Below are 27,920 nucleotides of genomic sequence, written 5' to 3'. Positions count from 1 at the left end.
TACCTCAAGGGCATGTTTTAGAAATAATCTATTGTGTAAACTGGTAACAATTTAATGTAACAGGACTTTTAATTTTATTTTAACCACACAGTGCTTGCAGAATAAGAAAAGCTGAGTGCACAGATTTTGTCTTTGACTTCACAAGCTTTTAGTTGCAAATCACCAAATTCAGCCAGAAGCTGGAAGAAAACTATCTCGAAAAACACCTGCCGGGGCGCTTGGGGCAAATTTAGCCCCTACAACGTGACTTCCCGGCCCTGCTTCTCGGGTGAAGAGCTTCAGGGCCAGGTTGCCCCCGACCCCTGACGAGCCCCGCGCCCCCAGAAAACATTGGAGCCCCTCGAAGAAACCGTCTCTCCGGCATCAGCGATCGCCTCCTGGGTCGCGGAGGAGAGCGACACCGAAGATGGCCGGGACCACTTCCACCGCCGTCCCCCGCGGCCGCCATGTCGCGGCGGGGCGGGAGGAGGAGGAGCAGGAGGTGGCAGCCGTAGCCCGGCCCCTCATGTCGGCGCAGGCGGGGAAGAGCCGCGGCACCGGCGTCGCTGCCGCTTCCCACCCCTTTCCTGCCTTCTCTTCCCCGGCACCGCCGGCAGGGCACGGGCCTGCTCGCAGCGCCAGGCCGCCGCGGTGAGAGCGGGCGGTGGGGCCCCGGGGCGGGGAGGTGGCCGGGGCTGGGGGCCGGCTCCCCGGGGGCGAGAGGTAGCGGCGGGGCTGCCCGCCGGGCTTGGGGCCGCGGGGAGGGCCGGGTTTGGGGCTGCCGAAGGCGGCTCGAGTTTGTTTTGACGCCGGTTGGCTTCGCCGTGGAGACCCTGGGGAGAGCCGAGGTGCGGTTTTAGCTCGGCGGTGCCCGGCGGGGCGGCTAATAGCGGGTCTGAGCGTCTTCTCCCTCCGCTGCTCAAACAGGGAGTCTGCATCAACTGCCTCTGGAAACCGTGGGTAGGTGGGATGAACCCAGGCCTGCCTGCTGAACAGCAAGTAACTGACTTATTCTGCTGTAGCCTGTGCTAACTCTGAGGTAAGAAGGACCATGAAAACAGCCCAACACCACCGCTTCGGTGCCTTTGCTGTTCAGAATATCTTAGCCCTTCTTTGTCAGACATAGCCTCCCAGTTTGTCCCTGGGCTGTCCCACAAACAGCTGAGGCTAAAAAGAAATGGAAGTGAATGTATAAATGTTGAACAACTGATAGTAACTAGAAGGACCTACCCCCTGTATTATGTGCCATTCTTTGAGACAGATTTAATATGAGGTGAGGTAATACGAAATACAACTTGGATGCAGGAGTATGTTAACAGAGTTTTGTACTTTGGCCACTAGATAATAGTACTACAAAGACCTATTTTGGCATGACAAACCATGTTTTGCCAAACGTGATATACCTGGCAGCAGCTCTGTGCCATACGAAGAGAGTTGGGAATCAATAAGCATATTGAAAAGGTCCTTCTCAAATGGGTCTGGGATGCAGGTGGCAAACCTCTGGTGTATTCATCGCACACCCCCATTATTCACAAATGGCTGTCAGGGAGAGCACGTGGTGGCTGTCAGCAGGAGTAGCTGGGGGGTTGTGAGGGAGGAAGGTAGGTGTGTTTTACGTTGGGGTGGGTCAGCTTCCCCACCTGAGAGTGCCAAAATCACTTAGCGTTGGGCAGTTCCAAAGTGCCTGTGCTGTGGAGGAGCAGAACAGCTCAGGGATGGCTGATCTTGGCCATAATGAGATGGCACTGGTTTGTCTTGAGGGGACTTTCAGTCTTGTCACCCACACAGAGGATGTAATTTAGGCTTTTACCTGAGCAGGGACTCAAGTCTGTCATCAGATAAGGTCTGTTACTTCTTGCCTTAAGAGCTGGATCCCAGGATGATGTAGTAACGCTGGCGTTGGTTATTTTCAGTGCTTGCTGTGTAAAGGCATGGGAGCTGTGCTGAAGTGGCTGGTTGTGCAGATACAATGGAGGTGCCGCATGCTGACTGCTTTCTTTGTTGGCCTACGTGTGGGATTTAGTGTCCACACTGTGGAGCAGCTTAACTGGTCAGATCTGTGGCCGGCTTTGCAGTGTAACCCTGTCTGTCCCTCACTGCCATACTGCAGAACTATCTACCTTGTGGTCTGAGAAAACAAGTGGGCAAATTTCAGATCAAAATGTTCTGGTCCCAAGTTGTGCCAGGCTGTGTAGGTGCTGCACATCAGAAATATTACAATATGCACTAAAGGCATCTGAACAGTAAGTAAGAGTTAACCTGTGGGCAGTATTACTGCTGTTTCAGAGTATATTTGTGCATCCATGATCTCAGAGGGAAAACTCCTTAGTACTCTTAGCATATCTAGTTCTTTACACGTGATCTCTTAGGAGAAAGGATTGTCAGCCTTTGTCTCAAAATCTCGTCGTTTCCAAGTCCGTTTGTAGGGAGTTGTATTAAGATGTGCATCTCTCTAGTAGTGATGAGAACTGATGTTCTGGGTCAAGTGTGGGGACTGTTTTGCTTCTGTATTTGGTGGTAGTTCCTGTCGGATCTAGAAAGCACAAATTCCAAGCCTGCATAACAAAAGAACAGCCTGCCCAGTGATGGAATTTCTTCCTAATCCTAGTGCTTAGTTATCCCTTAGGTAACTTCACAATGAAAAGGTCTTTGCTAATTAATGAACTCCTTAACTGCGTACATACTGAAGTCCTACTGAAGTGTTTAACGTGATGTCTTAGTTAAATGTTGTATTAATTTACATCTTATAAAGTAAATTTAAAAATAAATGTTATTACATCTTGAGTACTTTCCACTAGCTTATACGTCATAGATTTTTGAAGTGCTTTTGGATATTGATTTCTTCAGTTAGCTATAACGGTAATTTGTTTCCTGAGTTTTTTCAATTAATATAAAAATAGTGCAGCATAAATAACTATTCATAGTCATTCAGGGATCGCCTTTCTTCTATTCAAAATAAGCAGCAAACAAGTAGAACCAAATTAAATGACTTGGAGCTGTTAACATTAAATTTTACTTTTACTAAATCCAACTGTGGCAAATACAAGAAATAAGTCTTGTGTCTCCTCAGTGAGGAAATTGTGTCTCTGTATTTTGAGTTCACGTGTTGAAGGTTTGAGGTTTCTTGTCTTCTGGCTCCTGTGTGTTTTAATTACCTAGGTGCCATGTTGTTCTGCAGGCTTCTCAATGTTCAAAGTAACTCTTACATAACACCGCTTTCTGTGTTTTTCAGTTCTTCTGTTGAAGAATTGAATGGTGATAGGGAGAGGGAATAAACTGAAATTGCATCCAATGTAACCATTCTTTCTTTTTGTACTCTAGTGCCATTCTAGTGCAAACAAATCGCATTGGGTCATGGCGGCAGACTCTATGGAAATTGATGATGCTTTGTATAGGTAAGAATACCTGATTTGAATGTGTTACTCCTGGTGCTTCAGCAACACTTGGATCTACTCCCATTAACGTGAAAGACAAGACTTGAAAACAGTATCTGCTGCCTGTTAGGTCCAGGTGTATGTACTCGAACTGTTCTGTCCCTCACTTTAAAAGCAGAGGGGTGAAATGTCCAGCATGTGAAACTGAATCCACTTTCCGCAAAGTTTCTTAAACTACAGTTAGTTATGAGAACTGATTGGATTGCAGATATAACACATCTTCATGTAAAACTGTTCCTTTATTGGTATCCTAACAGGTGCTTTCTGACTATTAGTATTTTTCCAGTAAAAACGTAGTTATGTACTACAGTGTTGAACACAATTTCAACAGTATCAATAATGAGAGCTTTTTGGAAACCAGGACTAATACTTTTCTTGTTTGAAATACATTCTTTTTCTTCCTGACTCTAGCTTGTTACTCCTTTAACTAAGTAGATATTCCTCTCTTATTTGTTCCTTATTTTCTTTCAGTACAGTCTTTTTTTGTCCTTCTGTTCTATGCTATGTAATTTACCTACTACATCGTTTATTTCATTTATTTCTGTCTGCATGTGTATCATCAGTATTTCTCTCATCCTCCGGATACCAGGGTGTTGGGTTTGGACTGGACCTTAGTTTTGCTTTTAACTTTTTATATTTTTTAATTTGTTATCTAGAAGTGACTTGAGGTCATTTGGCATGACAGTAGCTTAAAGACCCTGTACTGGAACAAATGGTATCCCTAGAAAAACATGGTGAAGTGAGAAGCTTCTTTATTAAAAATAAATAAATTCACATCTTCTGTATGCTGGACAAATGAGGCACCGAATTCAGCACTTGTATGGATTTTTGACACAAATCGTGGGAAAGTCATACTTGTCAATCAGGAAGTTTTACTTAAAATGGTTTTAATTTAATTGTGTGGTTAGAAACTGAGTGTCTTTCAGAGCTCAGGATTTGACTACAAAAGCTGCTGCACCCTCTGATTTGAATATTTCTGATAGCAAAGAATTTTTTTAGTTTGCTTGTCTCTTCAAGAGTTAATTCTGAAGTGATTTTATACTATCCTGGAAAAAATTTGCACTGCTTTAAAATATATATATATATTTCTTCCTCTCTAAAACCCAACATTGAGAAACACTGTAGTAAATGCATTTTGCTATTTCAGTTGTTGGTGAAAACATTACCATTGATATGCATTTACTTCCTAAAGTACTATACAGGTCAGATCCATGTATGTTACATCCTCAGTTGCTTGATGAATTGAGAAGTGGTAAATATAGCTGTGCATGCGTCACTAGTGACACGTTCATCTGCATAACTATTGCATATTAGAAACATATTGCATATTAGAAACTGACTGGGTTGATAGCAGGAAAGGAATAGCTACTTCAAAATGAAAATATTTTATCTTGCTCTTGATTTTATTTGTATCTTGTTTTTATTTGAATTTATCTTTGATGTAGTCGCCAGAGATATGTTCTTGGAGACACAGCAATGCAGAAGATGGCTCAGTCCCACGTGTTCCTGAGTGGTATAGGTGGTCTTGGTGTGGAGATTGGTAAGTTCAGGCAACATTTATGTAAGCAGAAACAAGTGTATGTAAACATACTGTTGAGATTACTTCTAAAGCTTATTTTGGATGTAATAAGTACATCTGTAAAATCTGAGTGAATATATATATGTTCATGACACGTAAGTAACATAGTTGCTGGAAAGATCTTGGGCTTCTGTCAAACTATCTTGTTAATAGAACAAAGATTTAAATTCTATTTTAAAATATGCTTCCAAAGGCCAGATAGCTTTACCCAGTGTCTTGTGTCTTGGGTGAAGGTTGAGGTTGGATAATCCAAGTTATTCCTTTAGGCTTCAGTGTCAATGAACCTAATGTAGGAATAACCATAGACTAAATTATTTCCGTGTAGGAAATGGGGGCATGAAGGCATAGGGGAACAGATGCAGTTTGGTGAAAAATGCATAATTGTCCCAGTGCAAGAGACTCCAATAATCATTTCCTTTACTCTTCAAGAACCAGCCAAGACTAGTCTTGTCTGTACCTGGGGTATTACCCTTTCAGTTGGCTTTGATGGGGCTCTGCACCAGATGCCAGAATTGATCTATCAAGTTCTGCTGTTTATTGTCATTAGTGTTTCTGTAATCACACTTGTGGGATGAACAGCTGGTGAACGACAAATGTAGAGAGCCCTTTTAACCTTGCTCATGTTATTCTGCTTTCAGTGGTGCTGTAGAATACTTAAACCAAACATAAAAGAAAACAAACCCTTAAGCTGTGAAGTTCTTAGGAGTGACATACTGTTATTGTCCACCCACATAACTTTTCACTTACAGCTTTGCAAAAAATCTGCAACAGTCCCTCTCTCTTTCTGTGTGTTTCTTTTTTTCAGCCAAAAATATCATTCTGGCTGGGGTAAAGGTATGTAAAACAGTTCTGTTGTTGGGTATTCTTAGGTGAGTGGGAGGGAAAGGGACGACACCACTAGCTAACTAATTTTAAGTTTCTGAAACTGTCTTTCTCTGGGAGGATTGCAAAAAAAAAAAAAAAAAAGAGGACTCTAGAGCAAAAACTTTAATAGTCTGAATGTCCTAGTAGTAAGGTATGGGTCTTGCTTTAGTGTGAAATCTGAGTTTTTGTACCTTTTGGGATTCTTAGTAGAAGCATTCTGAAACTTTTTGCTCAGGTAGATAATGATAGGGCAAAGGGGAATTGTTTTAAACTAAAAGAGGGGAGACCTAGATTAGATGTTAGGAGGAAATTCTTCTCTCGGGGTGGTGAGGCACTGGACCAGGTTGCCCAGAGAGGCCATGGATGCCCCATCCCTGGAGGTGTTCAAGACCAGGCTGGATGAGACCCTGGATAATCTGATCTAGTGGGTGGCGTCCCTGCCCATGGCAGGGAGGTTGGAACTGGATGATCTTTAAGGTTCCTTCCAACCCAAGCCGTTCTACGATTCCATGAAATACCTCATGTAGTATTTCATCCAGCTGCTCATCAGGCATTGAATTCACAAAATTCGTTGACAAAGTCACCACTCATAAAAGGAGTGATGTAAACTGAAACGCCAATCTGTTCAAAATGTTTTCCTAGTCTGTCACCCGCCAGAATCCATTTGTATAGAATTTAAAATGGTTGGGTGTTTTAATCCAACAACTGCCTTTGTGCTGCTGGAATTAATGTTATTAGAGAAGCCTTTTAAGGCTGTTTCTTCCAATCACACACACAAATCTGCTTATTTATAATTTTGGGAGATTGTTCAGTTACAGATTGCAGTTGTGCTTTAGTTGCAGTGTGGCAAAAATCATCCTCGGTATTTACATACTCTCATCATTGCAAGCTGCAAGGAAAATATTTAATGTAATGCATCTTTCAGATGCACTCCTCTCTCTCAAACAGTAAGAGTTCTCTTGGCAAAGAGGATGGAGGAGTTCATTCCTATATATGGTACAACTAGGTCTTCTGCAATGCTAGTCCACCAGCTTTTTTATGGGGATTAATCCATCATTTTGGGTGCTAAAACCATGTATAGTTCTTCCAGTAAATGCTTTTTCTCTTTCTTAGGCTCTTACAGTTCATGACACCAAGCAATGCACAAAATGGGATTTAGGGATCAATTTCTTCATCCACGAAGATGACATACTTAGTCAAAGGAACAGGTTGGTGAAGTCGTTGGGGTGAGGGAGGACTGAACTTGACTAGGACCAACAGTGATCAGTGGAAAAAATAGCAGTTCAGTGTCTAAGAGCTGTTAATAATGTCAGGTACTTGTTAACCCCCTACCTTTGGAGTTGCTGGCTTTGAGTACAATGACAATATCGTGAGAAGTCTAGGTTGGGGCTGGAATCCTGAGTCAAATATCTCACTTCTTGCAGCTGGAAGCTTGTAATATTAATTTAGTAATGAGGGCCAGGGTGTATTTCTTTCTTAGACTTTCTCAGCCACCTTTGCAAGACTAGAATGTCTCACTGTCTGTTGGACAGAGCTGTTTTCCTCAGACCTGCTAGGAATTGAAGTGTGAAGAAATGAGTTGCTGATTGTTACCAGGATACTTTCTGCAGGACTCCTGTAGGGTGTTTGTAGTATGAAATTTGGTTTAGAAAATAAAATTTTGTAAAAGCATTAAAAAAAACTTGGAAATTGTTTCAGGGCTGAGGCCACACTTCATCGTATTGCTGAACTTAATCCATATGTCCACGTAGCAGCATCAACTGTGCCATTAGAGGAAACCACAGATCTGTCTTTCCTAAAGCACTACCAGGTATGTCACTCTTAATTTAAATGTCACAGTATTTTGCTCAGAGCTTTTAATATAAGTAAATAAAATGAAAGCAAACTTTGAAGTGTATCTTGAGATGATGGAAAGAAAGAAATGTGTCTTTGGATGAATGAAATGGTCATGCTCGTATTTTCAAGGCTAAAACTGTTCCTATCAATTTACTTTGTCACTTATGGAATTTATTATGACAACAAATAGCTAATTGAGATTGCTGTACAATAGTTTTCTTATTTGCAAGACAAAAATGACTTTTTAACAGTCATTGCACAGTGTCCTACATGTGTTTTGTACATTGTATTCCATGCAGTAGAAACTCAGGCTGTTTAATTAGGTCATTTATGTATGTATCTGCATATCTAGTGAAATGTAGTGGAAGGAAGATTTTTTCAGTTGTTCAGTCAGCTGTCTTCTGCCTGTGTGCATGGCTTGGGATAAGCTGGCAGCTTGTACTGTGTGGCTATTGGTTACACCCAAGCTAACCAAATTTCCGAATGCCCCAGCTACAGTGATATGTGTATAACTGAATTGGGACACACTGCATAAGCTTTGCAACCCAATGTTAACTTGAACTTGAAAAGAATGCTTGCAGGAACTGCGTTATGTCTGCAACTTAATGAACACCGGTACTTGAATCTTGTGCAGACCTCTTGGTATGCACTGGCACTACTGTTTGTTCTGCGAACTTTAATCTTGAAATTCAAGAGCTACGTTTTCTCAGAAATTACCTGTAACTGTTTTCTTGAGTATTGTAATTAGGTTTTGAGTTTCAAAGTTGTGATAAAAAGTGAGAATTTGCTGTTCCTGGTCCTGTTCATCTTGCTTCAAGAACTTGTGGAGCAGTAACCTATCTGATGAGAAAACTGACTTGAGACTACTTTCTCTGTTGGGCGTAGTAGGGAAAGGAATCTTAGACATTCATTGTGCCAAAGTCACTTATTGCTACTACTACCTTTTCCATACCCTGAAAATGATTGCTTTCAGGGTCTCAGCTTTATTTGTGTTCTTGTTCACAGTGCGTCATACTGACTGAAGTAAGCCTATCGCTGCAGAAGAAGATTAATGACTTCTGTCATGCTCAGCAGCCACCCATCAAGGTAACAGAAAACTTAAACACACAATTAATCCATACAGCAAGCATTCTGCACCTCCAGCATGTTCTATCCAGAAACTGAGAAAGTGGGTTATGAGGTATATAGTTTTATGCAGATACCACAATGACAGAGCAGAGTAAGTTTTTGGGGATATGCTGCTGCAGTTCTGTTCTGTGCATGTGTCTGATGTTACATGGGTAACCATAGCTTGGTTAATATTTTTTTGGGGGGGAGGGGAGGGGGAGGGAATCTGCTGGTGAATAGTTTTCACTGTTAGCTCAAAACTTCTGTTATGAGAGAACAGGGTGAGACCAAATGTGGCAGTAGTAGAAATGGCAGTACTTCATGGCCTATTGCTATGACTCCTGGTTTTTGTGTAGAGGTTCTGAAATGCTAATGTGAGTTCAAATCGGTCATTAATGCTGTGCTGTAGAGTCAGTGACCTGGGTGTATGTCACAGGTTTCCACCAGAGCAGAAGTTATACCTGCTAGCCTTGGACAAGGTTGGATGTTGAAAGTTCATTCCTTTGGTATATACTGTTTTAGGGATACTTACAATTTTTACTTGGTCTTGTAGTTCATCAGTGCAGATGCGTACGGAATATGTTCACGTCTGTTTTGTGACTTTGGTGATGAATTTGAAGTGCTGGATACAACAGGAGAGGAACCAAAGGAAATCTTCATTTCAAATATTACACAAGTAAGGGATAGAAGCTATTGTGCTGGTATAACTTTACTTTGTTATGACTCATTATTGTCTAAATGACCAAGCAGAGCATTTCAAGTTATCAGCCTGGTAAGCAGTTGAAAACTGCATAGCAGAGGCAAATCAAGCTCCTTGATTGTAGTGTCTACGTCAAAAACAGTCAGTGGTGAGTGCTTACATCAGAGAGCATGCAGATGTTCCTTGTCATTGCTTGAATGTAACGTAATAACATTGAGGCTTTTTTTTCTTGTTGAGTGAAAGGAAAAGTTGAAGTGTGTAGAGGAGATATAGCCTTGTTGTGGGAATAGGTTAAGTCTTCAAACCAAGTTTCATGACTAAAATAGTCATGACTAGAATAGTCATGAAACTGGCCCTTTTTATGAGAAACTACATCACATATAGAGGACAACCACCAGAATGATCAAGGGGATCAAGAGCCTGCTTTGAGAAGAAACTTAAGAGTTGATTGTTTTAACCTCCCAAAGCAAAGGCAGCAAGAAAAGGATGTTATGAATAACACTTTCAGTGGAGAATATGGGAGAGTATATCTATTTGATCTTGTATTTTGTAAATGTAAACGATTTTGGCTCCTCTCAAGTCTGTTTGGAAGTCCAGACAAGAACCTTATTCATCCAGTAGCAAGTCTTTTGTCATATTTCCACTCTAGATGTAACAATAATAAAGCTAGAAGGGGTCGTATAACAAATGGTATTTGATTTGAATTAAAGCTCATGACACGATGATTTGGGTAGCCAATTCTTTGGTATCTTTAAAGTGGAATGAATGATTTGATCCTCATTAATTACATAAACTGTACACAGTTGTTTCACATCTTGTCCTGACTACATGCCAGGGTAAGGATTATATTTTTCTTAAATTGTTTCTTAATTGATAATCTGATACTTGAGTTTAGTTGTACCTTGCTCCACTCTCTGAAGTGGAAATATTATTTTGGATAAATCCCTTGTTATGGCAGAAATGAGGCACTAGAAGCATTAGCTGCAGCTTCAATAGGCAAAAAGCTTTTTGTCTATGATAAAGCATGACTCCTTTATACAAGACTCCTTTCTCCTTCCTAACTTTGCCATTTTTGCTTTCAGTCAAATCCTGGCATTGTCACTTGCCTTGAAAATCATCCACACAGGCTTGAAACTGGACAGTTCTTAACCTTTCGTGAAGTTAACGGAATGTCATGTTTAAATGGGTCCACACACCAAATAACAGGTAAATTGTTTCTGACTCATTTGCAATATACTTATTTTTTGGCCTTTTTTAGTCCACTGCACTGTTATTCTAGCCAGAAGAGTTCTGGGTTGTACAGAGCTCACATGAAAAATTGCCATCTGGCATGGAGGTCTTTATAGTGTTGTTTCATTTCCATTTTGTGAAGCTTTTCTAAACTCGTCTTGCTCCTTAAGAAGTAGTAGAAACTACCAGCTAGTAGAAACTAGTTGGCAATCTCTGAGGTGACTGACAAAACTGTTTTGATTTTTCGGGTTGTGTTGGTTTTTTTTTTTTTTTTTTTTTGAGAGTCCTGTAAAACCTGTTTTGGACTAAATTAACACCACTGTGCGTGTCACTGTATGGCTTGTAGTTTCTTGGGTGATAATGTAAGTGTATTGGGAAGCATTGACATCATTCAGTTTCTGAGCATGCTTTTGAAATATTTCTCGTGAACTGCCATTTGACTTGCTTTCATCTTCATCGTGTAGGTCTCAAGGCCTACTACTCAGTTCATTTTGGATGATGGGGATTCACCCAATTGAAAAGGAGGGAGAATGGGTGTTAGGAGTTGTGGAGTTGTTCAGTTGTTTTTTAGTACTTTGTGGTCTGAGATAAAAATTGTACCTTCAAAAGGTGGTTGAGTCTGTTTTCTCTGGACTCATTTGTTTAGCTAGTTCTGATGCTATTTCTTCCTCCTAATCATGGCCCGGCTTTTGGTTTCAACTTTCATGTCCTCTGAGATACCAAAACATTTGTATGTTGTCTTGCTTTATCTGGGTGATGCTCCAGGTGGTAAAAGAGGAAAGATTTAACTTGCTTTGCTTGGCAGCTGGAGCATTTTTCTTGATTTCTTGTGGTTCTAGTCACTGGGCTAAAATCCTACTCTGACTGGTATATTGGACACTGCTGTGCACAGTCCAAATAAAACTGAGTGATTTCACTGTTGTTACAGAGCTGTGGTCATCAGAATTCTTGTTAAATCTGCTGCTACTCTAAAAAGCTTATTTCATCACGGATCATGTGAGAGTAATACTTTGGCCCAGAACCTTGCAGAGACAATCCCATTAGTTAGGAGGATCAGTTGTATTCACAGTTTCAAAGCAAAGTTGCATGCTAAAACATTAGAACATAAAAAACACTGGGGGGAAAAAAAAAAACAACTCTTTATTGTTTGTAGAACTGTAACATGCATTGCCAGTGTTTATTCTTTCTTCTTTCCAGTGGTGTCACCTTACTCCTTCAGCATTGGTGATACATCAGATATGGAGCCTTACTTGCATGGTGGCATAGCTGTCCAAGTGAAGACCCCCAAGATGTTTTACTTTGTAAGTGTTCCTTGACACAATCAGGTTCCTCAGTGATAACAGTCTAAGCACTGAAAGCAGAGTTCAGGAGATACATGTTTTGGTTAACCATGATACAGGTTTACAGTTACTGGGTAAGGATAGTGTTACTTATTAATAAAACACAAAGAATAAGAAATACTTTGAATTCAAAGTTACTGGCCAATGTAGAGGCCGGGAAAAAAATAGGGGTGGCCTATCCCTGTAGTGCTGGGGAGTCCGTAAAAGTCTACAAATACGTGGTTTCTTGGCAGCCTTCTGAGAACAAGCAAGAGTGGATGAGTTTGTATGAGAGGGACTGCAAGGCACATGGTGCTGTGATCCATTTTGAACCCACAGAAAATAAATCTTGGCTGCCTTTAAACATCCTGGTAAAAAGCTGGAAGTAAGGATCAGCTGCTGGTGGTATGGAAGTGCCCAGCTCAGCGTATGGGCTGTGTCTTGTCTCTGCAAACCAGTGGCTTCCTGTTTCTTGCTGGATTGTGAAGTTTTTACAAGCACACAACCAGTTGTAAAATCTTTGGTAGATGACAACAGAGCAGTTCTGGAAATGAGTCTTGCCACTGCAATGTAAAACATCTCTGTGACACTTTTAACTTATAAAATTTGCGGTATGTTATTATTTTTTTACATCTTTCCAGGTATTAGTAATGAAGACGGTAATAAAAATGCTAGTGAGAAAGGATATTCAGTTCTTAGTCTCTTCAGGAAGAGAATTGTCTTGTGAGATAGCAGTGACCATCATGTCCTTCAGTAACTGTTATTTTCATGCATTCTTTTTTTCCAGGAACGGTTGGAGAAGCAGCTAACAAATCCATTATGCCTAGTTGCAGACTTTAGCAAGCCTGAGGTAATTAATATATGGGAATGTTTTAACTCTAAAACAAAGAATGTGATCTGTAGCTTTATATGTACAACAACATATTTTTTAACTCTTCTGCAGTAGTTAAAATGAGAATTTAAAGTATGAAATGAGAGTAGGATATCAGTTTGTGTGTTCACACAGAGAGTACATTATGGTTTAGATCCCTGTAGAAATTTGTTATCCACTTCTCTAAATCTGCTGTTTAAAATCTTGGGTTTTCATAACTCTTTAATGCATGGGAGTATTAATTTTGCAAGAGAGAATGATTTTTCTTTATCGATGATCTTTGGTTGATTAAAAAAATACGCCGGAGTCAAAGTCAGGACAATCTAGAAAAATTACTTGTAGGAAACTGCAGTTAAGTGTGAGAATATATTTTTTCGTTGAAAAAAGTTTCAAAAGTATTTAAAATCCAAAAGAAAGCTACCCATATTTGCCTCTAACACAATTTTATTGAAGTATTATTCATATTCAAGGAATGTAAGTCTTGTCCCCATTAAAATCTTACGCTAAAAAAAGGTTGATCTAGTGATTTTTTTGTTTGTCTAATAATGTAAGATCTAGCTTGTCTGTTCAGATTTTTTACTGTCGATCATTACTGTTGGGCTTTGATATTGAGGTTTGGCAGAATGCAGTACATTCTAACGTCTAGTTAAAAGAAGATTACCATGTTTTCCAATTTCAGTACTAAATTCTTTTGGTAGACTCTTTAGTTGAAGTTGGTTGAAGTGGGTGCTGAATGTGTGTGAAGGATATTGTGTTACTTTTGAGCAATGTTTTATGAACCCATTTTGTAAAATTGCTAGCAGAAGATACCTCAAGTTGGCTTTTCAATGCTACTCAAAAACTTTCTTGGAGCTGTACAGTTAAGAGACAAGGAAGTGAAAAGGTAGCAGAACTGTTCAAATAAACAGTTGCTTTTGTCTCCTCCAGTTTAAGTATGTAACTCATCAATGTGTATTCTTGTCTTAACAGGCACCTTTGCAGATCCATGTTGCCATGCTTGCCTTGAACCACTTCCAGGAGAACTTTGGTCGCATGCCAAACATTGGGTAATGTAGCAGTCTTGTGTTTGCTAAATCTTCAGTCAGATCTCTCCTCTGGCTTGATGTGCAGCAGCATTCCTTGTCTGTCTAGTACTTAAGAGATGACATAGAAAGGAAAAGCTGAAATCTAGATGCAAAATGGTACCTGTCTGGGTTTTAACAAGGTGTTTTCAGTGTAGCAATGGCACTTTCTTGGGCCTAGGTAGACAGAAAATCCAACCACTTCCTTCTGAAAGCAGTCCTTCTCTGTTCCAGTTTCTTCACATTTAAAGGTTGAACTGGAAAAGTTATTTCAGCGATTCCTGAGTTATCCTGCAGCTTATGGATTTCAAAATCTGAAGGCTTTGTTTTTGTCGGTAATTTTTTTTCAGTTGTAGCTCTTTACATGCATAATTTTGAAGCAAATTAGACAAAGCTACTTAAAAAGTGTAAGTCTCAGCAGCTGACTTGCATATGGACTTCTACATTGAGACTCTTATTCTTGAGCCAACCTTGACATTTAAACTGCTTTTTAATGATCAATATTAAAGCCAATACAAATTTCCAAACTCTTCATGCTGTAGCAAATGGCTCATTCTCCATTGATTATGTTTTTAGGACTATAGAATGTTTAAGTGATCATTATTGTTTCTACTCTGGTGTCTAGATGCCTTCAAGATGCTGAGGAAATGCTGAAAATAGCCATGTCTGTAAGCAAAACACTGGAAAACAAAGTGAGTAACAAATCAGTGTCATTGTGAGTAATTTCTGATGCACTCATTTAGTTGCCTAAAGGTTGTGCTTTGGTTTTTGGCCCTTGTTCTGGTCTTTGTATCCAGCGATGGATTTGCTGACTTTATGAAGGCCACACAAGGTGATACAGTGGTGTATCAACACTGGTTCAACCAAATGGTTGCCTGACATGAGTGTTGAATCCATGTGGCTATGTGAATCCAGTTTCTAGATAACTGCTTGTTCGATGTTCAGGGTATGTAGTGGATCTGCCCTAGCTGGAAATCATTTTTCTAGGCAGAGTGAAGTAATTTATTTTGCTATAGATCAATAGCTATGGCACTGTAAAGTGCTGACTTGCTCAGTTGATGGGATAAATCTGTTGTTACCGTGTCCTATTTTTCAGCCTCGGGTAAATGGAGATATAGTGAAATGGCTGTCTAGAACTGCTCAGGGATTTCTAGCTCCTCTGGCTGCAGCAGTGGGTGGTGTTGCTAGTCAGGAAGTCCTGAAAGCAGTAACAGGAAAATTTTCTCCGTTACAGCAGTGGGTAAGGCTTTTTTCTTCTTTAGCTTTATTTTGATGGTGATGTAATGAATGTGCGGTTGTGTGTGAATGCTGTATGATCAAAAGAACTCGAACAACTTTCTAACAGGAGGAAAAAAAGGACTTGAGACTGAACTTAGGAAAAAAAAAATGATGGTTTTGTTTCTATAATGCAAGTGCAGCAATTTTAACCAAAACTTTCATATTTGGGATTCAGACATCATATTATTTTTTCTATAAACAAGGCAAGTGTTGGTTTGTCAGTACAGGGCTGCAAAGGTGTGTTATGGTGCAGAAGCCTGCTGAAGCTACTGTACTTTCAGGACCCACAGGGCAAGTGTTAGAATAAAGTTAGATTAAAAACGTCACAGTCCAATTTAGAGAATCACAGTCCTCTGGTTAAAAACATCACAAGTCAAAAGGTTGTGCCACAGATTTCGGTGAGCTTTCCTCTGTGTCCAGGCACTTTTTCCTGTCCACTAAAATTGTGTAGTGAACTGTAATGAACCAAATGCTGTATCGTCTTCCATTGACAATAAAAGTTCAGGACTTGTAAATTTCTTGACTCTGTTGTGCATAGAAAATATTTACGTTATTTTCTTAAACTAAATGTGATTTTTTTCAGTTTTAAATTTATTTTTATTTGTTTTTTACAGTTGTACATAGATATGTTAGACATTGTTACATCTCTGGAAAAGATGGGCTCTGAAGAATTTCTTCCACGGTAAATATAAATACAATCTGCTGTTTTATGCACTTTTCATATCTGAGTCTCAATCAGGAGTTCAGTGCAGCCTTCTGGAGGAGGACAGGTTTAGGTTTAAGAATGTGTGTCCTATTTGAGCGTGGGAGGAATAGGGATTTTCAGGGGCTCAGTCTGATTTTCTTAATTTGCATCAAAGTGCAGTTTGGCAACAATGATACTAGCATGATAAATGTCAGCTTGCTACTCTTCTGTTTTTTTTTTCCTGCCCCTCCGTAGGGGAGATAGGTATGATGCCTTGAGGGCTTGTATTGGAGACCCTCTATGCCAGAAGCTGCATAATTTGAATGTTTTTTTGGTGAGTATGACTGAAACTGTTAGGCTTTTTGCAAATACTCAAGCTGTACTAGCTAGTACAGCTAATGTCACTTGTCTCAAAGATTTAAAAAAAAAATAATAAATTAGCCCTGATTACTTGTGTCACTGCAGAACAAGTGGTCCAAACTTGGCATAGACATCCATATAATAGACAAGTCCTAAGCTGCGTGGCACATGGTGTCCAGTGCAGTGCTTGACTTCTGGAGCTAGCTTTGTATCTAGGAATCCACTTGAATCTTGAAAATCTCTAAGGACAAAGGTTGTACATCTCTGGACCAGTTCCAATGCCTGTTTAGTCTTACAGAAGAAAATGTGTGCCTATGCCAAGTCAGAACCTTCTCTGTCTCAATTTTTGATCATTATCTCTCATCTTTCTGCTGTGCACCTCCATAAAGAACCTGGCTTTGCCTTGGCAGTAACCTTCTCTTAGGAATCAGAATCCTGCTATTAGGTCCACCTTAAACTTTCTCTTCTCCATCTTGAGGAAGTATGGATCCACTGTAGTCTTTTAATAGGACAGGTGCTCCAGCCCCCTACTTGGACTTGCCCAAGCTTTTCATCACCTTTTTTTGTTATTGGAGGGCCCCAAACTGGACTCTCTATTCCAAATGTGGTCTAATGGCTGCTCAGTAAAGGGGAATAATCAATTCCTCAATCTTCCTCAGGGACAGTTTACAGAAGTTTACAGTTCTAAAAATGTCATTTTCTTTAGGTTGGCTGTGGAGCAATAGGCTGTGAAATGCTAAAAAACTTTGCACTTCTTGGTGTTGGTACTGGGCAAGATAAAGGATTGGTAAGTCATGTGCATCCACTTCGCTTTTGAAAAAGTAATGTAGCAAGGAATAGTTAAATACTTCGACTACATTAAAAGTAGTAAAAAGTCAAAGCCTTTGTTCAGGTTGATCTCTGGGCCTAGGGGCAAATAGTTTCTATATGAAGTGGAAGTAGTATGCAATTAGAGGCAGAACACTTGGAGTGGAGTTGCTATATTTTGATTTTAAAACAAAATTTAATCAGCCGGTATGAATATAGGCAGAGCTGTTAGCCATAGTGAATGACAAGAGGTGTGTTTTGTTTTTAACACATTTCTGTACAGGTTTCTTCAAGAGTATTGCTTAGTGCTACACTTTATTTATAACTTAAGCTGTCGCTTTTGCCCCTTCTGACTTAGGTTACAATTACAGATCCAGACTTGATAGAGAAATCCAACCTGAACAGGCAATTTCTCTTTCGACCTCATCACATACAGGTATACTTTCTTGTTCAGTAAACTTCCTGGACTGTTGTGTTTTGCTGTCCTGTGTCCTCCCTGAGAGCTCCACTGTGAGTGCAGAGAGGACTTAATGGCTGTAATGAAGTTCAGTATCTTTTCAAACAATACCCAGATGATGCTGGCATGCCACTTATCCCTGGTGTTGGTTGAGTAAACTTGGCTGGTCTGATCTTCGTTTGTACTGGAGTCTTTGACTAATGAAATCTCTCAGACTTGCAAAGAAAGAATCAGATGACAAATGCTGTGTTGTGTAAGAAACCACCATGAACTAACAAGCTAGAAATGCTTTTCTGTACCACTGAAATTCAGGGAGAATAAAATAAAACAGACAGCACTGGCAGAAGTCTGTTCTCAATAGAACTACTACTACTAATGGAACTTAAGTTCCTTAAGTTCCTAAGTGTTAGCTGAATACTAGTCTGTCTTAATTTAGTCTTCATTAACCAGGTAAATAGCCTGAAAAAAATAGGTATGTTCAGTAAATGGTTGTCATGGAAACTGTTAATTCCTTAGAAGCAGAGAGAGTATCCCTGTGCTTGCAAAGATGGCACAAAATATTAGAAAGCAGCTCAAATCTTGACAGCAGTGGGGAGAAGGGATTTCCCTGCCCAAAACCCAGCAGCTGGATTTTTGCCTGTTATTTGTTGAGCAAATCTAGGAATAGATTGTATTTTGGTTGGATAGATAAATGGAAAGTGACCTCTGCAAGCTTTCAGAAGACTCACTGTCTTGAGTTCTGGTGTTTTAAGTGGAGATCCCTAGATAATCGAATATAGTGTTTTAAAGTGGTTAGAAGTGTCAGGCAGGTTAAGAACTCTATTCCAGTTTAGGTTTTGAAATGAGTTTTGTGTGAAATACTTTGCAGTAATGTGATTATTCATAGGTGTTTGTCTGTGCTGCATGGTCAAAGTCACAGTAACTGATGGTTTTATCCTCTGACAGTCATGAACTGCTCTTTTCTTACAGCATTTTGAGAGCATGAGAGGCAGCACGTGCATTTGTTTCAGTTACAGGATACATTTATGCTGCACTATTCAAGCACTGTGGTCTCTGACCCACTACTTTAAATAAAACTAAAAGCAAAACTAACCTAAGATGTATTTTTGTGAGGGAGGTATATGATTAAAGAGTTGCCCTTATTGTGTGTTTTGCATGCTAATGTTTCTATCAAAGTGAATTGTTGTCTGATCAGCAAATGAAATCAATACTTGTGACTCAGATGTTCTTTATTTGAATATTGTTGATATATATTTATATATTTACACTTTCAGAAACCTAAAAGCTATACTGCAGCAGAAGCAACTCTGAACATCAATCCTTACTTAAAGATTGACTCATATATTAATAAAGTTTGTCCAGCCACTGAGAACACTTACAGTGATGAATTCTACACCAAGCAAGATGTGATTGTGACTGCTTTGGACAACGTTGAGGCGAGGAGGTACATCGATAGGTAGGTTGTGAAAAGGAAGTGAGGGTTGTGTTCCCATTTTTATTTTAGCATAATTTTATTATTCTGTTCTTAATCTTCTTGAATTTCAACTACCTGAAGATTGATAACATTTTACTCAGATTTATTCTGCTCCTTGACAAAGATGCTGGCTGGGAGGAGGAAGAGTTTTAAGCTTGTGGTGAAAACCAGCTCTGTTCTTGTGCAAATGCTGCTGTTCACATGGGAGGGAGCCTCTGACTGGCTTCTTGGAAATGAACAGCTGTCAAGGCCTGTTTGAGGGGGATAATAGTGTGGCAGTCTTAAGGTTGAATTATTTACATGTAGGTGTATGTACTCTAAGTTTTTAAGTAGGGATGTTTACGTTTAAAAAGAATTCTAGGTTGGCTCAGGTTTATGTTGTCCCAGTCTAACTTGAAGTAGCTCTTCTTATTTAATTTGTTCTTGGTTTAAGCTTTCCACTCTTCTTGAAAGGTCCTAGAGTCAGTTTTGGTTACGGTCTGGTAACATCTGCAAGGCAAGTGTAGTGATTAATCTGTATCCTGATAGTCTGTGTCTTTCCATGTCAGTCGTTGCGTAGCAAACCTGCGTCCTCTTATAGACTCTGGAACTATGGGAACGAAAGGACACACAGAAGTTATTGTGCCTCATCTGACAGAGTCATATAATAGTCACGTAAGTGGTTTAAGACCATTACTTACCTTCTGTAGCTAGTCCCATGATAACCTATAATTCTGTAATTGTGTATCTGTTTAAAAAAGTGGCCCATTAGAGTTGTTGAAGTTCAGTCCTACTAAGAAACAATTATTTCCTTGGATTCTTAAGAAAAGCTCTCAGGAAATTAAATTTGAACAGACTGGAGATTTCTTTATGTAATCTTTATGTAGCTGGTGATTACACCTGGGCCAATAATCAAAAACAACTGCTCTATGAGTGATGAAACATAAACCTTGTTACCCTCTCTTTTGAACAGGTACATGTGCTGGAGGAGACTATTTTGTAATAGAGCTCTGTGTTGAAGTAAATTTGAGTTTATTCAAGTTATGAGTACCACATAAGGCCAAAGAAGGGCTTCCTTTTTGCGGTATTCCCATGCTTGTTTGTAACAACTGTGGACTGTTGTTTTCAGTTAGAGGGAGCCTATCCCCTCCTGTAATTACAAAATGATTATAAAATAGAACTTTGGAGGGGAAAAAAAAAAAGTGTTAATTCTTAAACATTTTCTACGGACTGACTTTTTTTTTCCTTGAAAGCTCCCTTCTAAAAAAGAATAAAGTCCCACAGCGTGATTGCAAACTGCTTTTTTGCTTGTGGTTTTCTTTCTTTGAACTGCCTTCTTCAAGCTCATTCTGTTCCTGGTGATTATCATCTCTAAAGGAGGTAGGAGAAACACAAGCCTCTGTAGAAGGGATTAGTCTGCCTGTTTCCATAAGGATACATATTAATTCTGATTGAATTGGATACTCAAACTCTTGCAGTATCCCTCAATTTAAGTTCCTATGAAACTACCTTTTGAAGGTAGAAATTCACTGTTTGAGGGCACCATGAAATGATGCCACTTGGCACGTAGCCTCAATGTTGACCATCCTTAGAGCCTTGCAAGAGTCAATGAAGAAAACTGTTTCTGGCCGTGAGTGAAAGGGCATATTTCATCTTGTCAGTGTATGTGAATATGAACTACACATCTTGGAAAAACTGGCTGATAACTTCTTCTGTTGCTTATGCTTAAGGGCTGAATGTCACTTTCTGGCATCTTTTAGATTATTCATTAAAAACAAATAAACATAAGCCAAACTTTGTTCTAAATGTATATAGTGTATAAATTCTTGGTGCTATTATTAGCGATAAGCTTTAATAAGCCCACGTTTATTCTCCTTAAATATAGCGGGATCCACCGGAAGAAGAAATACCTTTTTGTACCTTGAAGTCTTTCCCAGCTGCCATTGAACATACGATACAGTGGGCAAGAGATAAGGTAAGGAAATAAGTTTATAGGTTTTTGACACAACTTGCTGTGTATTTGGAAAGATGGGGGATCTGAAGTACTTCTTGTAAAATGCTATGTTTGTTCTTTTTGTTTTCTAGTTTGAAAGTTCATTTTCTCATAAGCCTTCATTGTTTAACAAATTTTGGCAAACCTATCCATCTGCAGAAGAAGTTTTACAGGTAGGAGAATGTTGCCAGGTTAAAATCCGGAGTTTGAATTAATGCTTTTGTTCAACTAATGCTTTTGTTACTGGATTTTGTTCCCAATTATGTTAAGTAAGATTTGGGTTATTTTCTGACTTTCTTCAGAAAATCTGAAGGCTTATTTGGCCAAGTCATTTGTAGATCCTTCATAGGAACAGTATTTCTGCTCTCTAATAAAAGCCAAAGTCTTGTGCATGGTATGCTTCCCTAGCGCTTCCCTAGCTCGTGTATTCTGTACGTGATATAGAAGTATCAGAAACGCTGAGGGGTTGTTGTCAACAATACTAGTGGGTATCAGTCATGTGCAACCAGCTGGGAAAAAAGAAGGGAAGATTTACTTTCAAGTGAACTTAGCTACGTAATAGATTGGACTTAACAGCTGAATTGTTTTTATTTTCTGTCTGTAATGGCTAATGGTCAGTAGGACTGAGTGGAAATAAAACTAAGTAGATCACAGCTTCTGTGGAAAAACACAAAAGGAAAGAATCACATGAAGGTTGATATTCACGAAGTGATGTTCTGTTTCCTTTTGCCTATAACTTAATAAGATCAAACTTACTGTTTGACCATTTTGTGATGAATGTTGTCTGTTTTAATATTTTTGTTTTTCCTTTTGTATCTAGAGAATAAAATCAGGGGAGAGTTTAGAAGGCTGTTTTCATGTTATTAAAACACTCAGTAGAAGACCCCGAAGTTGGACTCAGTGTGTGGAACTAGCAAGAGTAAAATTTGAAAAATATTTTAGCCATAAGGTAGGTAGCTAAGATGTGGAAATAAGGCAGCATTTAACTGATAGGGATTTTAGAGAACTTATCCTTAATAACTAGTTTTCCAAGTCTTTGCATGCACTTCCATCTCTTCTTCATAAATAACAAACTTTACTTGAAATTTTAAAATGCTGTGTCCCTTCCTCTTCTTATGGTAGAGTTTTTTTTTTTTAGACTGCTTTATTAACTGATTCCTAATGGCTTTGTTCAGTAGTTTCCATGCAATTTTATTTGCATTTTTCCCAGTTGACTAGGTATTTTGTTTTTCCAGAGCAGCTGGATTATCAGATGCCTTTTATTAAAGGACAATAGCTTTTTTCTCCCACTAAACTTTTTGTTACTTAATTCTTCATATCCATATCCCTGATTTTCTTAAAGCTGTCACAGAAATGTTGGCTAAAATGTAAGCAAGTCATTCTGAAAGTCTGATCTACAGCATTGCTTGAAGTGTCTGTGTGTGTATGTGGTGAGGAATTGTGTAGGAAAGAAGTGATCAGGATGTTGTGTATTAATAAACATATCACATCCATGTGTATCGAAGCCCTGGTTGTGATGACAGTTGTCACGTTACGAAAATGTTACTTTCCCAATTGTGAATTGGTATGCCAGAATCCTAAAGTGACAAGGTGGGGGGGAACTCTTTGCTTGGTGGATGAAGTATCTTGCTTGGACGTGGTACAGGTGAGGTGACATTGTCATCTTCATCCTGTGAATGAATGAGCAAGTCACTCTGCCTGTATGTATTTATGTCTTTAAGCTCTCTCTATTGATAAATACGTCTTTAGATTTTAACTCTTTTAAGACACTCCAGCGTATAGCTGATGTCATTTAAAGCTGTATCAAGATTTCACATGGTTGCTAAAAAGAAGGCATGATTTTGTGCAGCTGTGTCAGTCTATATATAACAATTTAGTATAACAATTTAGTAAAGTTATTCTAACTTTTCCTCTAGGCTCTTCAGCTTCTTCATTCATTTCCCCTTGATACACGATTAAAAGATGGAAGTAAGTACAGACACTGTCTTGTGCCTCCTGTGAATTCATGCCATATATTGTGCATTGCTGTTCCTGATTCCCTAAGATTTCATCATAAGTCTGTCTTCTTACCAGGTTTGTTCTGGCAGTCACCAAAGAGGCCACCTTTCCCAGTGAAGTTTGAATTTAATGATCCTTTGTAAGTATGGCTCAGCATTTTAATGCATCCTATAAAGCTCACCCCATAGTAGGACATACAAGACAGTGGCTTTATAGCAGTACAAGTTAGACTGATACTCAGTAGAGGCTCGTGCACAGTCTTACACTGTGGCAGATTGGGAGAACTGTCTTTCATTTTCACTGCAGGTAATTGAACTTACTGACATAGGATCAGAGGGTGCTATAAGAAGTTCTGACAATATTTAACATGAAATGGCTTAGAACAACCCATTTCATTTATTATGTGGCTACAGAATTACAAAGTTGTTGTTTTATCCCTATCAGCCCACATCATAAAATGCAGAATATGCCCAATTAAATTGACTACCTAAAATGACCTAATGGAGGTCATTCATTCATCGTGATTTGGGTCTGATCTAGATGGCTTAAGTGTTACAGATAATTTTAAAAATGATGTGGCTGAAGCATCAAAAAGCCTTGATCTGCTGCATATCTACACCTGCTCTGAGAAACTGTCTGTATCCCCATTCTTAGTGTGGGAGAAAACTGAGGTCATTGCAAGTGTCAGAGTAGTTTTGAGGTGAAGTTTTTTATCCTTCCATTGATGTCATGTGACAGATCTTCCTGATTGCAGATATTAATGCATTTAATCCTAGCATTAAATAACTTTGCTCATCAAAGATTACTTAGTTTTGGGAAGGACTTTGGAGTCCCTCAAAATCCGTCTGTTTTGGACGGTGTGCTCTGAAGGGTAGACATTGTTTCTCAGTGCGTGTTCTCAAGACCTCTTTGAATATGGTTGCAAAACTTCAAGTGGACAACTGAACAACAACAAAAAAATCTCTTCCTCTTCAGGCACTATGGTTTCATTGTGAGCGCAGCAAAACTCTTTGCAACCGTGTACTGTGTTCCCTTCACAGAAAAGGTAATCCATATTGCAATAATGTCCCCATTTCATAACTTGGATATACACATTCAGTTTTGGTCTCGTCTCTAGTTGCAAGTCCTTTCCCATAACTGAAGTGGTTCTTAAAATAATCTATCCATCAGCACTGGTTGTCCAGCAGCTGTTTATATATATTCTTTTTGATTAAAGTTACTAACCAGGAAAACAAATGACTAGTGTATTAGGTATTTTCAGTAAGCTCTGAACTCTTAAATCCTTATTTTGACGGACCTGTTTCCTGTGTAATATAATGACTGAATTGAAAGATCTTTTTAAGACATTTTTTGATTAAGTATCTTAGCTATCTTGTGAGGTGTTTTATTATTGATAATTACTACTCACAGCCTCTCTGTTGTTTATCCTTTGTTTTTCTTGTTACCCTTTGTCTTTTCTAATTGAATTTTCCTGCAAGTCACATTTACATCTGATGAACTAGTTTGAGTATTGTGCCATGAGTAATGCCTCCCTTATGTGCAATTAGGAGGCCCCAGATATATATGTGGATCCAGGTGCTGTGCAGTGAGACTGACTGATTCTAGGCCAGTCAGACTTGCTGTGCTTTGCAGAGCAAAATTCCAATTAGTGCAAAACTACCCTGCCATTTGTGCTGAGGACACCAGATAAAAGAAATGGCACCTCTTCCCTCATGGTAGATCTACAGAAATCAGACACGTGATAACAAGTATTTATGTTGCCTCAGGATGTCTGACTTGACTTCAGTACTCTTTGAACAAAACACAGTACAGACATTTTAAAGTACATACAAATGAAATATACTGTTTTTTTAAGCTTGGATGTAACTTTGATACCTATTTTTACATGAATCCCTATCAATGTTGACACTATTCTGTATTTCTTGCAAATCTTGCATTTGTATAGACAAATGTGTGTTTGCCTCTTTATAGCAAAGAGGCTACTGGAGTAATCTTATTTCACAGACATATAAATTCTGTTCAGTTTTCTAGTGCTAGGCACTTCATACCACTGTGGATCTTATGCATTATAAACCTCACTTGATGTCTTATTGGAACACCAATAACTATTTGTGGGATTTTTTTTGTTTTGGTATTCTTTGAAATGTTCCTGCGTATGCAGTCTCTTGGGGGGTGGGGGGCTTTTTTCAGTTGCTATGAATTTAAATTATTTTTCTTCAAAACCATAATAGGATTTGTCAGAGGAAACTATTTTGAAGATAACTTCATCTGTGAAGGTACCAGAGTTCAGACCTTCAAACAAAGTAAGTATGACTTCAATTTTAAAGAAAAAATAATCCATGCACAGTGTCACACATCTCCCACTACTCTGTGCATTGATGCTGATATGAAATACACATGAATAAAAATGCATTTTTGGGAAACAAGCGAGTGACATACAGGACTGCTCTAACTTGAATAGAGCTAAGGTGTCTATGTACCAGCTACTAAATGCAAGGTGAATTTTCTATGGGGCTTTTGTAAATGACTTGCAGTAGCCTTTTCAATGCGGGTGTGATCATAAGTCTACAATGTTTTTAAGTTTACACAAGCTTATACCTATATGTTTAAAGTAGTAAAATGTCACTCATAAGCAACTTCAAAGCAATCCTTGACTAGAGTCGATTTGTTATTTCTCTCTAGGTAGTATTAAGGAAGTGTCATTACTTTTGTTTATTTCAGAAGTGTTAACTTCAAAATAGCTTAAGTCTTGTTTTGCAGTGGCTAGCATTTGTCATCACTTAAAAATAACAATATATTCCAGGGTGGTTTCATATTTTCTTGCCCAGTGCTAACGTTTGTCTTGTGAATGCTTGTCTCATGAGACAAAACTCCTATTTTGACTCAGAATCACAGAATGGTTCATATTAGAAGGGAACTCTGGAGACTGTCCAACCCATCTGCTCAAGCAGGGATAGCTAGAGCAGGTTGTCTGGGACTGTCCCATCTGGTTTTGAATCCCTTCGAGGACTGGAGACACTCGGGGTGACCTGTGCCAGTGTTCAACCATCCTTACAGTTTTGGTTGTGGTTTGTTTTGGTGTGTGTTTTTTTTTTTTTATTATTATTTGTTTGTTATTGGTTTTAAGTGTTATGTTTCTTATGGAATTTCCTACGCTTCAGTTTGTTCCCATATCCTCTTGTCCTATCATTGGGCACCAATAAAAAGAGTTCAGCTCCACCTTCTGTCCTTCCCCGCTACCAGCTGTTTACACACATTGATAAGATCCTGCTGAGCCTTCTCTTCTCCAAGCTGCACAGCACCAGCTCTCTCAGCCTCTCCTGATATGAGAGATGCTCCAGTCCCTTAATGATCTTTGTGGCCCTTGGCTGGGCTTGCTCTAGTAAGTCCATGCCCCTCTTGTACCTGGGAGGGAGGACTGCAGGGAACACAGAAAATTTAGTGTGCTTGTGCTGTACAAAGTTCATGTATTCTATTACTTAAACACTGTACACACTTGCAGGTTGTACAGACCGATGAAACTGCAAGAAAACCAGATCATATTCCAGTCAGCAGTGAGGATGAAAGAAATGCTATTTTCCAGCTGGAGAAGTTTATACTATCCAATGAAGCTTTGGAAAGTGAGTAGTACAAGCTAGCTTTATAGATGAGTAACATCTTGCAATTGCACTGCAGCAGCATGACATTCAGGTCTTTGGATAAAAGAGTTCTGTAATTCTGCAAGAATTAGACAGCTGATTGCTAAGTCTTTCCAAAGTACCATGCAGGTAATTTGTCCATATTGCTTGACCTTAAAACTTGCAAGAATCTCAGAAATACAGAAGTATAGGGTTCTTTGTTATACTCGCACACGAATGCAGCCCTGATAACTGTGAGAAGGTAGCAGGGCATTCCCTCTAAAGAGGGAAGAGGCCCTGACTAGATCCCAGATGGACTGAAAGTGATTCTGGTATGAGAAACTTGAGAGCTGGTTCTTACAGGAAAGAGTCTGAAATTATCCTAAATTGTGAAGGCTGTTAGTCTTCATCAACATCTTCTAGATATATTAAAATGTAGATCCTTGAATTCTGTTTCTGTGTTTGGCAACATGAAGTGGTCATTGGGCATGAACTGCATACGTAGATTTTTAGCCCATGGACACAGAGGAGAAAGATTACTTCAGCTCTAACCCATCCTATGGAGAGTTGACTCAAACCTCTGTCTCCCATGCTACTGAGCTCATACCAATATGGTAACAGATAAACGAAGCTTTTATAGGGAATTCTCAGAGTAGAAAAGCTATAACACAGTAGAGGTTAGTAAGAAATACCCATAGAACTATCCAAAATCTATTCTTGGTGTTGCAAGGAAAATAGTATTCTGGACCTCTTGATATTTCTTTAGTTACTCACTTCTAACAACAGTCATCATTAATATTGATAGAGACATTTTTCCTTCTAGCATGGAAAAGTAAGTTATAAGTATGGCACCAAGCTCCAGAACATTAAAAAATAATAATAATAAAAAAAAAAAAGTATTTGAGTGTATTTGTTAAGGTTCTATTTCCCTGTAACTTATGTTTAGGACACCCTCCGTTGTCTAACAATAATTTTTGCTCTTTTTTTTTCTATGAGTAGATGACTTGCAAATGAAGCCCATTTCTTTTGAAAAAGATGACGATACTAATGGACATATAGATTTCATAACAGCAGCATCAAACTTACGAGCCAAGATGTACAACATCGAACCAGCAGATCGGTTCAAAACAAAGCGCATTGCTGGAAAGATTATTCCTGCAATTGCAACGGCTACTGCTGCAGTTTCAGGGCTGGTAAGTATGCTTTTAAAATTCTGAAAATGCATGTTTGTTTTTTTTTTCCTGTTGCTGTTCCTTGCCTAAAACCACTATTATTTGGATATTCATTAATGC

At 39.1% G+C, this 27,920-nt stretch overlaps 1 protein-coding gene across 4 annotated transcripts in view; it reads left to right on the top strand.

Annotated features, from left to right (window-relative positions):
* Positions 1–500: 500 nt before the first annotated feature.
* The window catches only part of UBA6 (ubiquitin like modifier activating enzyme 6), a 42,422-nt gene continuing 15,002 nt past the window's right edge, over positions 501–27,920 (top strand). For 2 of the 4 annotated variants that reach the window (XR_007708179.1, XR_007708178.1), the window contains exons 1-30: positions 535–630; positions 907–1,018; positions 3,301–3,374; positions 4,859–4,953; positions 5,798–5,826; positions 6,970–7,064; positions 7,555–7,666; positions 8,698–8,778; positions 9,353–9,475; positions 10,582–10,705; positions 11,927–12,030; positions 12,836–12,898; positions 13,889–13,965; positions 14,606–14,672; positions 15,077–15,220; positions 15,873–15,940; positions 16,199–16,277; positions 17,010–17,090; positions 17,469–17,546; positions 18,842–19,023; positions 19,590–19,695; positions 20,906–20,995; positions 21,106–21,186; positions 21,834–21,962; positions 22,930–22,981; positions 23,087–23,150; positions 23,987–24,056; positions 25,243–25,314; positions 26,514–26,631; positions 27,628–27,821. Coding sequence is in view for 2 of the 4 variants with exons in the window: in XM_035557354.2 (XP_035413247.1) it covers positions 3,334–3,374; positions 4,859–4,953; positions 5,798–5,826; positions 6,970–7,064; positions 7,555–7,666; positions 8,698–8,778; positions 9,353–9,475; positions 10,582–10,705; positions 11,927–12,030; positions 12,836–12,898; positions 13,889–13,965; positions 14,606–14,672; positions 15,077–15,220; positions 15,873–15,940; positions 16,199–16,277; positions 17,010–17,090; positions 17,469–17,546; positions 18,842–19,023; positions 19,590–19,695; positions 20,906–20,995; positions 21,106–21,186; positions 21,834–21,962; positions 22,930–22,981; positions 23,087–23,150; positions 23,987–24,056; positions 25,243–25,314; positions 26,514–26,631; positions 27,628–27,821 (2,619 nt within the window). In the remaining 2 variants the exon portion in view is untranslated. Of the gene's footprint in view, positions 631–906; positions 1,019–3,300; positions 3,375–4,858; positions 4,954–5,797; positions 5,827–6,969; positions 7,065–7,554; positions 7,667–8,697; positions 8,779–9,352; positions 9,476–10,581; positions 10,706–11,926; positions 12,031–12,835; positions 12,899–13,888; positions 13,966–14,605; positions 14,673–15,076; positions 15,221–15,872; positions 15,941–16,198; positions 16,278–17,009; positions 17,091–17,468; positions 17,547–18,841; positions 19,024–19,589; positions 19,696–20,905; positions 20,996–21,105; positions 21,187–21,833; positions 21,963–22,929; positions 22,982–23,086; positions 23,151–23,986; positions 24,057–25,242; positions 25,315–26,513; positions 26,632–27,627; positions 27,822–27,920 lie in introns of all 4 variants that reach the window. The other 2 variants (XM_035557354.2, XM_050710291.1) reach the window with 2 other exon arrangements.

Source organism: Cygnus atratus, chromosome 4, assembly GCF_013377495.2.
Source record: "Cygnus atratus isolate AKBS03 ecotype Queensland, Australia chromosome 4, CAtr_DNAZoo_HiC_assembly, whole genome shotgun sequence".
NCBI lineage: Eukaryota > Metazoa > Chordata > Aves > Anseriformes > Anatidae > Cygnus > Cygnus atratus.
The sequence above is the reverse complement of the archived record's forward strand: the minus strand, read 5'-3'. Positions and strand labels throughout refer to the sequence as shown.